Genomic DNA, 16,569 nt, shown 5'->3' on the forward strand with positions numbered 1-16,569 from the left:
CAATAAAGCATGCGCCTGCCTGTCACTTGAAAAAGAAAGTATTATAAAAAGACTCTGACGTTTTCAGTTTGTTCTTTCTGTTGTTTTCTTTTCAGTTTCTCTTTTGCTACTAATTTATCCCTTGTTATTCTCTCATATCATACTCCCCTTTTTATGTCACCATTTGAATCAGTAAATGATTTGATTAGTAAATGAGAGATTCAAAATAACTGCAAAACTGATGAATTTACCAGCAGTCCAAGCTGTAGTTTGTGTTTACTGCTAATTTGCAAATGTCACATGAAGAGAAAAATCTTATCAGGAATGCAAACAAAGGCCGTTATTTATATGTTTATGGTAAACTCAGCTAAGTTGTCCTTTCATGTAGTAGTAGCAAAGATCCATAGCATAAGCAAAATGTTGTGGCTTGTTTATTGTCACTATATCTTTCTGCTGTTTTGGAACATGGCATCTTCAGTCGTACAAACCCAGAAACACACTGCACATTTCTACCATCTTTCTTCATTAAGGATTCAATATTTATTTATTTCACCTTAGCTTTTGTAGCTCATTAAAAAATTTCCTTCAGTTTGTGAGTTTCACCAGATCATTTTCCCCTCTCTAGGTATTCCATACAAACAACTCACAGTCGGCGTTCCCAAAGAAATTTTCCAGAATGAACGCAGAGTGGCGCTATCGCCTGCCGGCGTCCAGGCACTCATTAAACAGGGTTTCAATGTTGTTGTGGAGTCCGGAGCTGGAGAGTCTTCCAAGTTCGGTGATGAACAGTACGCCCAGGCTGGAGCAACAATTAAAGACCTCAAAGATGTCTTAGCCTCTGATGTGGTGGTTAAGGTAAGTCTTAAATAAAGAGAGGGTGTGTTGTGTAGAGAGGGAAGAGGAGGCCACAAAAGGCGGTTGAATGAAACCTGTGCCAGAAATGTATCACTATCTGACTGACTGGTTAAGAAGAGGTAATGAAGGATAATAGAAGGAAGTGGGGGAAAGGAAGGAAGTCATAGTTTTGATGATGACAGCAGCTTTTGGCGTGATGTGTGTCTTGTGGTGTAAGTGTAGGAGGATGTGGAGGGATGACAGAGTATGTGAATGCAGGGAAAAAAAACATGTCACTATCCCAAAACAATTAAACTGTCTGTCTTCACGTCAGACATGGTGGTTGAGGATGAGAAAAAGGCAGCGATTCTAAGAAAATGAGAAGCAGCTTCATGCTTTTACAGGTTCTTATTTGATAATCATTTATAATTAAAGGTTTGTTATTTTATAATCTAAACTAATATGAAAGTGGAAAAATGTCAGAGAGAAGTGAAGGTTGCTGTGGATGACTTACTTTAAACACAACCTACTGGATCCTTACTTCCTTGGATACTATACGTACCAGTATGGACCTGAGTTTTAGTACATTGGTCACTCATGAAAGAGCCTTGGTAACTGTAATATACTACTGATGAAACCAGTGGGTGAGTCTGGACTGGAACTGATGGTGTTAACTTCATAGCATAAAAAAAGTCAGAACTAAAAAACACTAAAACTAAAACACTGCACTGTAGTTGGCTGATGTCGAAGAAAAGGTAGAAATATACATATCTATAAAAATATAGGAAACACTTGCAGTACTCTATAGTAGCTTTGATATATACTCTGGGATAAACTGATCTCGATAAGATCTGATCAGTTATTTCTGGTCACACTACGTTCGTTTTGAACTATGTGAGCTTTGTCTGCTTCCAGGTCCGTGCTCCTATTTTCAACCCTGCTCTGGGTGTGCATGAGGTGGATATGATGAAGGATGCATCTACTTTGATCAGCTTCATCTATCCAGCTCAGAACCCTGAGCTGATGGACATGCTGTCCAAGAAGAAAGCAACTGTCCTGGCTATGGACCAGGTGCCCAGAGTCACCATTGCCCAGGGTTACGATGCACTGAGCTCCATGGCAAACATCGCAGGGTATGTTCACGGTGCCTTCAAGGCATGTATTGTTGACTGCTTGCGTCCAGTTGAATGATCTGCTCCTGTCTTCCTGTACTCTTGTCTTATAAACAAAATGTTGAATTACAGACCCAGACCAGAAAAAGGAAAACATTTCTTCAGATGTTTTAGCAACTGCTCAATTTTTCTTTCTTTTTTGCATGTAGCACATCTATATTCATTGTTTTCTTTGTTATGAATTCCCTGTCTTTTCAGGTACAAGGCAGTGGTGCTGGCAGCTAACAGCTTTGGACGGTTTTTCACTGGACAAATTACAGCAGCCGGGAAAGTGCCTCCTGCAAAGGTGTGTAGTCTGAGTCCGTGTACTTTTGGAGGTAGCATTTCTTTTATTTAGAAGGTATGCGTCTGTGAATGTGACTCTGCCAGTTTTAACTTTAAGCATGGGCCATAACTCTGGTCATCCTTAACTAGTATTTGTACGCCTTCTTTAATAGGTGCTCATCATTGGAGGTGGCGTGGCTGGGTTGGCAGCAGCGGGCACCGCCAGAGCCATGGGAGCCATTGTCAGAGGATTTGATACGAGGTTAGAAAAGTTATTGACTGTAAAATATTATTTGTTATTGTTTTTTGTTCACCAGCTAATATAGTCAGTATTATTAATTTAGTGTAGAACTAGCGGCTACAATGGCAACATCTAATATCGCAGTTAATCACAGCGACAAAGGCGTTGTGTCTCCTTTGGCTTTTTCACAATAAAAGCTGTCTTTGGCAGTTGAACACTTTGAAGCAGCAGCAGTAAAAAGCTAAGAGAAAAGTGAAGGAAATGTGCAGTAATGATGTAAAAAATGGGATAAAATTATGACGCATGCCTTCTTTCCTTTGAGTTCCTTATACCTGCTATACATGGAAAATTCAAAGAAAACAAGGGCTTTGTAAATGTAAGGGCCTTCATCCCTTCATATACTATACCGTTCAGTTTTATAAAGTTAATTCTACAGTCATGCTAATTTTCTGTGTGCAGTGAACTTGCTGTCCTATAGATTTTATTTTACAGCAGTTAAAGTCAGCAACCAGATCTCGGACTTGTCTAAGGAGCTTGGAAAGAAAAGCGTCTGGACTTCTTTGAGTTGCTTGAAGAGAAAGAAGTCCAGACGCTTTTCATTCCAAGCTCCTTAGACTACGATGACCTGGATGACTGAAAACAATCACAGACAGATCTCTGACTATTTGCAGACTTTGTAGACCTAACAGATAAAGTCAAAATTAAAGCCACTATTAAGCCAGATTCAGTCTGCAATCTGTCTGCGATTGATTGGGGTCCAGCTGGCATACTCTGTTTGTGATAATATAGTGATTAGCTGTGATAAATTCAGTCACAACCTCATCAATAATGGGGACGTAGTTGGTGCAGTTGGTAACCATCTGAGTCACGTTCCCTACTGCAAAAACATGCCAACGATTGCATCTGAGAATGGCTGAGTTGTGCTCATTAAGGGTGTTGTATGCTTAACGTCTGGTTGACCAGCTTGTCGCCACAGCTACTGCACAAAATTCAGTGCAATCACTAGACAACCACCAATTTTGTTTTTCCTAGTCACAAGGTTGGCTTCCTATTTTTACTCTAGTGTGACTGAGACATTAACACATGTTATTGCTGTAACACAGTATTCACAGTGTGTTTCTCTTCAAGTTTTATGGACATACAGTGTTTCTCATATTGTACCACATAATCATTTTTAGAAGTGATTATTCTTCTGATATTTTCATGATTATTGTTTTTCTTTATTGAATGTAGTGCTTGTTATCTCTCATATCCCAACTTGATATCTTGATTTGGGTGACAGTTACTTTATTTTCATGCACAAAGTGGAAAATAAAGTTCTCTGATTTCAGAAGGCAGAACTGCTAAATGTTTGGGACTTTTTCCTTTAACAGAGCACAGGAAGGATGGTATTTCCTTCAGTAAATGGTTACCAAATAGTTTTCCATTAAATAATATATTAATCTTTGCAGTTTTTATCACACGTGTAATGTGCTCTCATCTGAGATTTCGAAATTACTAGTAACCTCTCATTTTCCTCTCTCCTAGAGCTGCAGCTTTGGAGCAGTTTAAATCTCTGGGTGCAGAACCACTGGAGGTGGACATTAAGGAGTCAGGAGAAGGCCAGGGAGGCTACGCCAAGGAAATGTCTAAGGAGTTTATAGAGGCAGAGATGAAGCTGTTTGCTAAGCAGTGTCAGGACGTGGACATTGTCATCAGCACTGCTCTTATCCCTGGTATGCAGAGAAGCGCAGTGTCAGGCAGAATAAGAATGTTGGCTGTGGCCACGAGCCCTGTCCTCAGCATCAAGGTTGCATAAAGAGATTTCTCTCCATTTGAAATAGGATTTGAGATGTGTATTCTCGTCTCAACTCTTAGAAAAGTGCCCATTAGCTCCAATAATCTTTTGGTTTTAACAATTTTTAAATGTAGTGTGGGCACAGTAAGCTTAACTGCAGTGACTATGAGTTACTTGCTGGGTTATACTTTGAGATTGAGGTTCCATTGAGGCTGATGTGATATGATACTTTGTAAATGTGGGCACATTTTAATCATCTTTCCAGTGATGCATTAATAGCCTAGTCTTTCTGTTTTAACAATGCAGGTAGGCGGGCACCCATCCTAATCACCAAGCCAATGGTAGAAAGTATGAAAGATGGCTCGGTGGTGGTGGACCTGGCTGCTGAGGCAGGTGGAAACATTGAAACCACAGAACCTGGAGAGCTGTCTGTATACAAGGTCAGTGCATACACTCTTCAGACGTTCTCACACTTAAACAAAAGGAAGTTTTTGTTTGGTTTTCTTTAATTGATTGGCTTAGTTTAATTTTTTTAAATATTAATTTTTTTGTTACAGGGCGTGACCCATGTTGGCTACACAGACCTACCCAGCCGTTTACCAACTCAGTCCAGCACTTTGTATTCCAACAACATCACCAAGTTGATCCGGGCGATCAGCCCTGACAAGGAGAACTTTTACTTTAATGTCAAGGACGAGTTCGACTATGGGACCATGGATCACGTTGTCAGAGGATCTGTTGTCATGGAGGTATGAGGTCTTGTGCAGTCCAAAGCCAAACGTGCTGGTATCGCCAATGTGATCTTTGGCTGGGTGGACATTTTCTGCCTTTTCTCTGGCTGTCCTTACCTAATATTTTCTAGCTGTTCTTTACTGGTCCTTTCCATCCATCCATCCATCTGCACATGTTGTAGGATCATGTCTCAGTCACTAGATGTCACTCTTAGCATGCATTCTTCTTGCATCATAGTCTCTATAGAGCTGCAAATGAAGCAGTGTCCTCTCATTACACCAAACCCCAAGGCAAATTAAATCTTTATGCCACATGATATACTCTAATTTCTATGTTATTTAAATATTGCAGTCAGAGGTTCTCATTTTTGCTTTGTCTAATGATTTACAAGCAACGCTACCATCAAGTTTATTTTTCACCTCCTGTTTATGGAATTCTTCTAAGAATTTTAGGTTAAGCAAAGTTAATGCAATAATCAGCTGAAATATTGACTACAATATGGATGTCCGTATGCAAACCACACTACAGCTGCTGCAGATTTCTTCAATCCATGTTTTTTAGCACAGGAAAAGAGAGATAAGAGATTATTTTGCTTATATTAGTCTGTAATCTTATTCACTTCTTCAAAAGAGCAGATTTCAGAGATGAATTAACTCATATAGTAATGGTCTTACAAATGCTGCTGAAACACAGCAATTTTTTATTGTACCTGTCCATTAGCTTGCCTCATTGATCTGAACAGTTAAAAGGGTAAAGATTGACCATTCGTGAGGGGGGTCAGGGTAGAGCTGCTATCCCTCCACATCGAAAGGAGTCAGTTAAGCTGGCCTTGGGCATCTTACTGGGATGCCTCCTGTTATCATCATCAGTGAGGTCTTTGCTTGGACTGCTTTCATGATAAGTGTCATATATTAAATTCATAACTTTGCACCGTGTTTTTTTGTTGTTGTTTTTTTTAATCAGACAAAGATCATCACCAGCTGAGCCATAAAAATGGTTTGCTCTTTTTGTTTCTCTATTTGTCACCTCCAGAAAGGAAAGAACTTGTTCCCCGCTCCTCAGCCTCTCAACGTGCCCGTCGCAGCGCCTCCTAAAACGAAGAGCGTCCAGGAACTGGAGGCAGAGAAGGCTGCACAGATTTCCCCTTTCAGGGCCACACTCACCAGCGCTGGGGTTTACACTGGAGGTTGGTTGTTGCAGATAACTGTGGGTGTACCATTAAATTTAGATTTAGGGTGGAGTAATTCAACTAAAGTGTTCTTTAACACAGTTTACTCTCATATATTTTAACTGTCATCAAAGGGTCTTAGGGGAGGTCGAGGTCTTTCAGCTTTTTGTTAACAGTTGGAATGTGTACAGGAGGCGAGAAGTGACAGAGGCAGGTTACAGATGCACACACCGGCACCCTGTTAGTGTCAGGAAGTGTGCATTGTAAAAACAGCATCACGCTGAGTGTTGGTTTGAAGTAGAGCTGTGGTGAGGTGTTCCTATGGTGCCTCTGTGTCAGTGCAGCACATGTAGTGGATGCGGTTCACACATTGTTTAGGTGCTTGAGTAGTTTCCTACTTAACACCAACACACAACTACTGATGTTAGCTCCTCTTAATCAGTGTGGACTGCCTGTAAATACCCATTTATCTGCAGCCATTTAGATCATCATGGATGTGCATTCAGTGTGTAAAAGAATAGTCGCCAAAGTAATAAAATAAACTTGTCTGCTAAAGTGAAGGGAATTAGGACAACATGGGTGGTCAAGTGCCCACCACATATGCGCCCTTTATTTTTCCAGTTACGTATATTTGAGATTAAAATGAAGACAGAACTGTTTTCTTAGACTTCAGCTCCAACATAAACCAGTCCTGACAGTTTCAGCTCCTTCTATAGAATATTCCAGGAAAAAGAGCCAGCACATTTAAAACACTTTCTCCACCTAATTCTGTGAATAATAAATAGGAGCTTCTCAGTAGGCATACATTTTGCATTTCACTCTTAATGTGTCCTTCAGCTGTGCAGTCAGAGCTACTCTACTTCTTTTATTTCCTTAACTTCTCTTCTCTCTGTGCCAGGCATCGCCACCCTGCTTGGTCTGGGCCTGTCAGCTCCCAACGCTGCCTTCACTCAGATAGTCACCACCTTTGGTCTGGCTGGCATCGTGGGATACCACACAGTGTGGGGAGTCACTCCTGCTTTGCACTCTCCTCTCATGTCTGTCACCAACGCCATCTCAGGTCAGTTATTTGCAATGTGTCTCATTACAGTTTGTGAGTTAAACTTCCCATAACGGAAGTCATTTTTCTGTCTAGTATGAATGAAGTCATCGTTTCTCCCCATCTATGTAAGCACAAATCACAGATCCACACAGTGCCTGATTTATAGCCGCGTGATACACATTTATCACGTTTACATTTCTAAGAATAATTGTAATTACAGACATGAATATTGATGTTTCCTTATTCAGTCTGAATCACACGAACCGGTAATTTTATGCACTTCTTGACTGGACGCTGGATGTTTTAACTAATAAAAAAAGAACTTTTTTGAAAGTTTGACTTTAAGCTGTTTAACCAAAATTATTAATCATGTGTACTCACAAGTGTCATTAATCCCCACTGACACCCGTACATCTTTACTGTCCAGCAGAGTAGAATTTACTGAAACACAACATCCTCTACCTCGTGGTATATAGATATAGAATAGCAATACATTAATTAAAAAAAAAATAATAATACATATATATATATATATATATATATACATATAAAAGCATTAACCTTAATCTTTGATCGATCACACCCAGCTGGCTGCTGTAACCCTGCTGTTGCCTTTTTGCCCTTCGTTCTAAAACTTTCAGGATCGAGTTCTTATTGCGGCTGCTGCTTAACACAGAAGGGTTAAGAGGTTAGAGAGGTAAATGGTACGTGTGTGTTCTCACAGCTTTGATCACTCCACAGCTACACACTGAGGTAGGAAGGAGGTAGGAAGTAACACGCCGTTGGTGATCTCTGAGGGTCAGGGAAGTCTTTTGCTCGTTTACTCGTGTGCACAGCCGGACATCAGAGCTCGCCTGCAGAGCCAAGCAGTGTAATATCTAAGAGATAGTTTTCACTTTCTTTGAAATTTTATTAGCGACACCTATATATCATTTACCCTTCTGTGAAGTTTGTCCAGTGCTGTCTTAAATGAGATGGCTCGAAAAGGCACATGGGGTTCATGGGGTTCGTCGCTTAATATTGGTAGAACTTGATAGATTTCCCGAAACGTTTTTTGTTTTTTGTTTTTCTTTCCATCTTGTCTGCTCCCTTCACCTCCTTTCCCCTCTCACCTTCCTCTTTGTCCAGGTATTTTTTTCCTCTCATATTTGGCAGGGACTCACTGGCTTTTTTAAAAACCTCTGTCACTGACTGTGGTTATGGAAACAGTGAAACCTGCAGAATTGTTGTTGTTGTGCCAGGCATCATAAAGACACACACACACAATAACTTACAGACATTAGGGAATCATGTTGGAATTTAGGGTTGCAATGAGGGACAGTTTTATTCTTTTCAGGACATTATTGTGTTACAGCCAGTAGTGACTCCGACTGGTGGGTCATCTTAGATTCTTCAGATACTGGTTTCACATCCAGTGGCTCATTGAAATGTATCTTCATATCTGGTGACTTATAATAAGGCTTTAATCTACTTGAGAGCCCTGATTTACTGCCTGAAACCTAATGTTTGATACATAGACACACACACAGGGCGTTAGGCCACCCAGTGCAGACATCTGTTGATACCTTACAGTTTGCATGTGTCCACTGATGCCTATTGGCTTGCTTTTGGGCTTATCCGTTCATTAAGTTGGACAGGAATGTCTTTGATCTCCACCTACAAGATGTAACTGCATCTGTTTTCTTTTCTTTAAAAAAGAAAAAATCAAATTCTCATTTTCCCCCCTTTTTCCATTGTTAGTGACTAGTTGCAAGGAGTTAACTAGTTATTTGCTGTCCTCCTAGTGACTGATCAGTTTATTCTGTAGGTCCAGTTTAGTTTTATTTATTTAGAAGTATTTCAGAACAATTAGCTCAAGGTGCTTTCTATATTAGAGAGAAAACCCCAGCAGTCACATGCACAAGCCCTTGGAGATGGTGGGAATGAAGAACTCCCTTTTAATAGGAAATCTCCAACCAAAACAGGCCTAATGGCACTTTTATCCTCGCTGTTAACCCCATCTTGTTTGTTTCTCCTGTGAATACTGCAGCAGCGGCTTGTGTGTCATTGGCGAGCATAAAAAGACGTCGGTTTTATCATAACAGTGGCACACAAGGCGACCAACATGGCGGGTATACTGGAGTCTTAAGGAGGGGCACATTCTTGCCATGACTAATTACAGCATGGACTTTTTTTTTTATTGTGCAGCTCAGTTCCTGTTGACAAGTGGCAACATTGCTTTTGTTTGTTTTTTTGTTTTGTTTTTTTCAGTCAGGTTGCATTTGCACACATTATTCATTGATCAGGAGCAGAAAGAAGTAAAGACCGTAGTGCCCTAATGTAACTCTTTGTTGAGTCGTCAAGGCTTCTAACATCAACATATATATGTTGACATTAGCTGTAGGTAAAACAAAAACAACACACACAAAAAACCTCCCCTGAGAAAATGCAAAAAAAATCCCATTCAGATTACGTTTAGGAAGTGGGCCCACCTGGTAATTTTATTTAACCATTTAACCATAACAGATACCCATCTATATGGCAAACAAAAGGACAATAAACATTAAAATGAGTATGTGACCTAAAAAAAAAAAGTAGAAAGAGGGAAGGAAACTTGAAGAATAAGCTTGAAATAATCAAGGCCATGCTTAATACGCTGCAACTTAAAAGCTAAAAGTTTGTTTGTTATCAAATTTAAAGCAAAGTTGGAATTCTAAGGACATTTTTAGATATTAAAAAAAAGAAAATACAGTTAAAAAAGGCTGTTAGTTAAAAGAGGTGAAAGCCAAAGAAAAATGTAACACACCTACTGGACGTATATACTTGCATCTCAAGAAATTTGCATGTGGTATAAAAAAGTTTAAAACTATTTGGTTGTTAAATTTAAATAGTACCAACTTCAATGTATTATGTAACTGTTGCTTGTTAAAACCTCAGTATTCAAATTTGACTTGCTTACATTGTATTAGTATCTGTCGGTCTAGTTCAGCACACGCACCACATTCATGCAGAAGACCGCTGACTTGACAGATGATTGTTATCAACGACCAGTGTCGAGGCTGGCTGTTTGCAGAATGCTGTAGTAAGCAAATGAATGGAAAACTGACTGGATCAGCGTGGTTGGAAAATGTGGACAGTTACAGGGATCATCACTAGGTTACATACGTAAATACAGAACATGGATTCAGTTTGTGTGAGATGTATACAGAGTGCATACGGTCACTTTGTTCATGAGAGTGTAACATTAATCATTATTAAAAGAAGATTGATTAGTGGCACCCTGACTCATTTTTTGCTGGTTTCTGTGGGGTGATTAAAAACCAACTTTAAAGTATTAATGCTCCAGGTTATCCTGCAACAGTGGTTTCTATTTGCGACAGCTAATTTAAAATGAGGTTGTATTTACATAAATACAAGTGGCGAAAGAGTGTTTGGCAGCTTTAAAAGTTGAAGCCGACATACAGGCGTGTTTATAAAGCTGCATTTTGTCTGAGAAAAAAGGAGGTCAGACTTCCTTTTTTCCTCATTTGAAAGTCCAATCTAACACTGTTGACTTCAAACACACAAACACACACACTACCTGTTAGTCAACCAAAATAGCACACAGTCACAAGCCCATGTGAATGCAGGCTCCAATGGTAGTTGTGCATTGCATCCTACTGCCTGTAAATCATTACAGGACTGATGTTATCGAGGTTTCCTGAGTCTCTTTTGGTAAAAACGCACACACTCTTTTCCTTTCCATCCATTTTTTCTATCTCCGTATCTTTTTCCTATCTGGAAAACAAACAGTATTCCGAGGAAACTGTCTGATTAAACCAAATCTAATAAGTGTCAAGATTAACTTTTTATTTTTTCGACAACTGAATTCATGTTTTGAAGTTCTGTGCTGTTTTTGTGACATCTTCACCAAATTTTTGAACACCCCCCCCCCCCCCCCCCCCCCCACTGTATTATGTGTATTATGAAAGCGTAGGTTCATGAATACTGAAATGTCTGTGGTCTACAGGTCTGACGGCTGTGGGTGGTCTGTCCCTGATGGGAGGGGGCTACGTCCCAACTTCGACTGCTGAGACACTGGCTGTGCTCGCTGCCTTCATCTCTTCGGTCAACATTGCTGGTGAGTCACCCTAACACAGACACCTCACGGTAACCCCTGCCAGTTACAGCAACCCAGAGCCAATAATATATCATCTTGGGCTGAAGATTGAGGTGTTTAATATTGATTGTGCAATAACATCATTTCAAACCCAAGTTTTGCAGCTGCCCTCTCTGCCCACCTGCTCAGCCCAGAGTCGGTGGCTCTCGCTCGGACCACACACATCCATTCCTGCTATTAGCCTCAATAATTTCCATTATAATGACAAACTGTTCCTGGAGTCATTATAATACTCATCGCTCTGTAATAGTCCTGGGAAAAACAGAGTGTTCCTCCAGGGCTGAGCCATGATTTAGTTTTAATTTCTCCTATTAGCTCACTGCTAGACACCAGGACAGACTTTGATGCAAGCAAATAAACAGTTGATTTGCATAACAGATACATTTGGTTTGTTTGTTAAAATATACTGATGCGTCAGTTGAGTGTTAGAGATGGAGAGGGCATTAAGTGGAATCTTACCACAGATCAATCATTGCTTCCAAATGCATCACTGTACAAACAACTTTTTAGCGCTTTCACTTAACTTTGCTCTTTCTTCTGAAATACCACAGCCTTCATTGACATACCTACCAGTTATTTTTTTAATGTTCCCTTTGAGTTGGGTTCCTCAGACATATTTCATAGCAGTATACCACATTACCATAACCCCATGGGAACAAACTTAACACGCCATGGAAACGGACAAACACAATAAAGACAGAGCGCAATTAGGTCTATGTAAAATGTGAACATGCTGCCTTATCAATTCCATCTGTTAGCAAAAATCTGAAAAATGCCTGAAAGCTCCAGTGTGGTGGTTGCACTGCAAGAAGGGTAAAAAACCCAGAGCTACGTTTTTCTAAGCTACCGAACTGAAAAAATAAAACCAAAAACATGCAAAACTGGGATTCTGATATCTGCATGTTCAACAGGCACTTTCTTGCTGATAAGTCAAATATTCAAATGCCTCTTTAAAGCTAATATCAACTAATTGGCCAGTTTATTACGTATACCTGTTTTACTGCTCACTAAAAGCAAATTACAGTAATAGAAGCAAGTAGCAAGTAAGTATTAGTAGTAAATAACTACTTGTTACAACCAAAGTACGCAGAAAAGTATCAAGAATGAACAGCACGTCATATCTTGAAACATATGGGCTTTAGCTGCAGAAGATCATACCAGGTGTCACTCCTGTCAGCTAAGAAACAGGAAGCTGAGGCCACACTTAACACAGGCTAATCAAAATTGAACAACTGACAATTGGAAAAACGTTGCCTGGTCTAGTGAGTATAAAAAAGCTCAAACTGGTGTCTTGAACAAGAAAATTGGTTCACTGTACTCCATAGTGAGCAACTGTGTGATGATGTCATGTCAACATGGACTAGAATCTCTGAGGAATCTTTCCAGCACCTTGTTGAATCTGTGGACCAAGGAATTAAGGACCAACCAAGTATTAGCAAGATGTACCTAACAAAGTGGCCATTAAATGTAGTCATGTAAGCGAAGCAAAAGCATTTTGACATTTTAAAGATTGTATAATTGATGTTTTAACATTTTGAGTATTTAATTTGTTTGCTATCACGTGATAGCACGATGAGCTTTTTTAACAGCTAGTTGCCTTTTTCTTAACTTTATTAACGGGTCAAAGTTTTTACTGGTCTTGTGAAATACCTCATCTTTTACTGAAAATAACAGGCTAAAAATGTTGTATGTACATTCTTTGGTTACCGGCAGCATTCCCAGCACAGTATTTAGCAGATGTTATCATGGTGAGGTGCTAAATGAAGTAAGATAAGCAGTGTTTATCAGAATTTCATAACTCTGTTATTGCTTAATCTGACACAGTAAATCAATATTATGCTGTCTGAATGAGTTCAAGCACAACTCTTCCAGCATGAGTGTAAACTCTTAATCTTGTTTATAGGCTGTTTTTCTTGCAAGCTTTCCAAATATAGTGCCACTAGCCCCATTTTTGGTTAAGAATTACCCCCAAAAAGAGACCAATACTGGCTCAGCCCATACACAGACGTTCCTCCATATTAATATACAGTTAGATCCATATATATTTGGGCACTGAAACAAGTTGTTTTTTGTTTTTGTTTTTTTTAAAAACCTGTTTACTGAAACATATTCCAATTATAGTTATATAATGGACATGGATATGATGTGTACACTCAGTTTTCATTTGAGGGTGTCTACGTTCAAGAGGTGTAGGACAAAAAATGAACGACACTCTCCAGGAGGTAGGCGTATCGATATCTAAGTCTACAATAAAGAGAAGACTGCATGAAAGTAAATACAGAGGGTTCACTGCAAGGTGCAAGCCACTCACAAGTCTCAAGAATAGAGAAGTTTGACTGGATGATGCAAAAAATCAAAACAAAAAAATCCCCAGCAGTTCTGGAAAAACATTCTTTGGATGGATGAAACAAAGATCAACCTCTACCAGAACAATGGCAAGAAGAAAGTATGGAGAAGGCGTGGAACAGCTCATGATCCAAAGCAACCACATCGTCTGTAAAACACAGCAGAGGCAGTGTGATGGCTTGGGCGTGCATGGCTGCCAGTGGCACTGGGACACTAGTGTTTAGTGATGATGTGACACAGGACAGACGCAGCCGAATGAATTCTGAGGCGTTCAGAGACATACTGTCTGCTCAAATCCCGCTAAATGCACTAAAATTGATTGAACAGCGTTCCATAATACAGATGGACAGTGACCAAAACATACAGCCAAAGCAATCCAAGAGTTTATTTGAGCAAGAAGTGGAATATTTTTGATTGACCAAGTCAGTCACGTGATCTTAACCCAGTTGAGCGTGCATTTCACTTGTTGAAGACTAAACGTCCATGAGTTCAAGACTTCAGACTGTTATTGCCAGCAAAAGGTTTTCAACCAAGTATTAGAAACGAACGTTTTATTTTCAGTTATTTAATTTGTCCAATTGCATTTGAGCGCCTAAAATGAAGGGATTAGGCTTAAAAAATACTTCAGTTCCTCACATTTTATGCAATCTTTTTGTTCAACCCACTGAATTCAAGCTTAAAGTCTACACTCAAACTGCATCTGAGTTGTTTCATTTAAAATTCATTGTGGTAACGTACAGAACCCAAAATTAGAAAAAAGAAAGTTGTCTCTGTCCAAATATGTAACTGTATTGACCCAGTCTGGTCTGGAATAATAGTCGATTATTAGTACATGTTTTAAATGGGACATTATGTGACTAAAATTACATGTACGGGACAGAAAGAGATGCTAACCTCCGATTCACCCCTCTGTGTATTAGTGCATGTGCATGCACGTGGCTACAGCCATGCCAGAGGGGAAAAGGGAGGCATACATGCAGTAATGTGATCTTGTCCTGTAAAGCAGTAAGACACTGTCTGCTCCCGGTTTGACACTTTTGAGGTTTTCTACTTGAAATATTTACCCTGACATAAAGTAGACTCATTAAATTCCTAACATTGGTTATTGGGCTTGGCAACAAATTTTAGCTATGGCCTATAAAACACCTGTTAGTCTAAAAATGTAGAAACTGTTTTTCAGGTGCGTCAACTATTTTTACTCTTTTTCTTCTTCTTCTTGTTTTTAGTTAAAGTTTTTTGTGTTTTTCTGTATAAATGATTATTTTGTTAATTTTAATTGACTTAGCAGTTGTCAATATAAGTGTCTTCATTTCCTCATCAGGTGGTTTTCTGGTGACTAAGAAGATGTTGGACATGTTCAAACGTCCCACTGATCCCCCAGAGTACAACTACCTCTATTTGCTTCCTGGTGGTGTCTTCGTCGGAGGCTACGCTGCTGCCCTGCAGTCTGGATATAACATTGAACAGGTGAAAGAGGACATTTAAGTTGTGTCCGTTAGTTAAAGTGTTTTCATGTTTTCTCACTGAAGCTATTTTCTTTATCCATGTGCATTGATGCAAAACAGCTCATGACTATATAAAAGTCCTTGAGACCTCCAAAATGTATTCTTTGATTCCACAGATGTTGTGCAGGAACTCTAAGTAAAATCACTTGGACTTTTCTTTTTTTTTTCTTATTCATCCTGTGGTTCCTTAATCCTTGTCCACCCTTCTTTTCCATTCTCGCTCTTTCCCTAACCAGATGATGTACTTAGGCTCAGGCTTGTGCTGCGTTGGTGCCCTGGCTGGCCTTTCTAACCAGACCACAGCCCGTCTGGGTAACACTTTAGGTATGATGGGAGTCGCAGGCGGGATTGCAGCCACTCTGGGTGCCCTCAAACCAAGTCCTGAGCTCCTGGCACAAATGAGTGCAGCCATGGCTGTGGGTGGCACTGCTGGTGAGTCTGTTTGCATTTAGAGTTGCAAATAAAAACTTTAAAATTACCAGGATCTCAGTACTGATTACTGATGACATGCAGTCTGATATTCATCTAAGTCACAAATGGAGATAAAAACAGTCTGAGTAAAGCAATGACACAGAGACATTTGTCTTTATTTAACATGGTGAGTAATAAATTACACTGCAAGCTTAAAACCTACTAATGTCTGGTGTTCAGATTTAAGACATGAGATTTGATGCGTGGGCTGCAGGAGGTGCCATTCCTGTAAATAAAGGCATGCAAAGTCTGCTCCTCTTAAGGAAAACCTGCTTGGCATTTAACATGCTTTGATTGCGACAGCTTTCACAAGATCTTAGAAGCATTACTGAGGTAAAAAGAAGTGGGAAAGGCTAGAAAACTACAGGGACCTGAATGTTCATCAGTCTACAATGAGCCAAATTGTTTTAGACGTACTGCAAAGATCATCCCAAGGTTTCAGTGCAAAAAGAGGTAAGCACAAGGGTAGCAGCAAAACACCTGCAGACATCTTCACACACACACACACACACACACACACACACACACACACACACACACACACACACACACCTTGCAACAATATAATTGATATATATATAAATGAAATAATGAAGCTAAATTGTATGAAGTAACTTTGTCAAGGCAGCAGTCCATAACCTTGAGATTGGGAGAGGTTGGGTGTTGCAGCAGTATTGATGCAAAGCAACAAGCACACAAGTTAATTAGCACCAGAAGAGCTGGAAGACAATGAAACAAGATTCAGGTTTTGATTAGGTTTGACTCTAATCCAGCTAAGATCCTGAGGTATGACCTTTAGAGGGATTTTTTTGATCTTGACATCCCGGGAGTTTTGTATGAAGGAAGGCTCCACTGTTCCTCGTCAGCATTCTGCATGTTGCAAAAGCACTTACTGGACAT

The 16,569-nt window shown here is 39.7% G+C and overlaps 1 protein-coding gene across 1 annotated transcript in view; it reads left to right on the top strand.

Moving 5' to 3' along the window:
- The window catches only part of nnt (nicotinamide nucleotide transhydrogenase), a 37,583-nt gene that overhangs the window by 5,272 nt on the left and 15,742 nt on the right, over positions 1–16,569 (top strand). The window contains exons 3-14 of the mRNA XM_004538207.3: positions 605–834; positions 1,729–1,946; positions 2,184–2,271; positions 2,423–2,511; positions 4,018–4,205; positions 4,574–4,707; positions 4,825–5,016; positions 6,032–6,185; positions 7,066–7,227; positions 11,198–11,308; positions 15,015–15,160; positions 15,435–15,630. Of these exons, the coding sequence (XP_004538264.1) occupies positions 605–834; positions 1,729–1,946; positions 2,184–2,271; positions 2,423–2,511; positions 4,018–4,205; positions 4,574–4,707; positions 4,825–5,016; positions 6,032–6,185; positions 7,066–7,227; positions 11,198–11,308; positions 15,015–15,160; positions 15,435–15,630 (1,908 nt within the window). The remainder of the gene's footprint in view (positions 1–604; positions 835–1,728; positions 1,947–2,183; positions 2,272–2,422; positions 2,512–4,017; positions 4,206–4,573; positions 4,708–4,824; positions 5,017–6,031; positions 6,186–7,065; positions 7,228–11,197; positions 11,309–15,014; positions 15,161–15,434; positions 15,631–16,569) is intronic.

This window comes from Maylandia zebra, linkage group LG7 (genome assembly GCF_041146795.1).
Source record: "Maylandia zebra isolate NMK-2024a linkage group LG7, Mzebra_GT3a, whole genome shotgun sequence".
Lineage (NCBI taxonomy): Eukaryota > Metazoa > Chordata > Actinopteri > Cichliformes > Cichlidae > Maylandia > Maylandia zebra.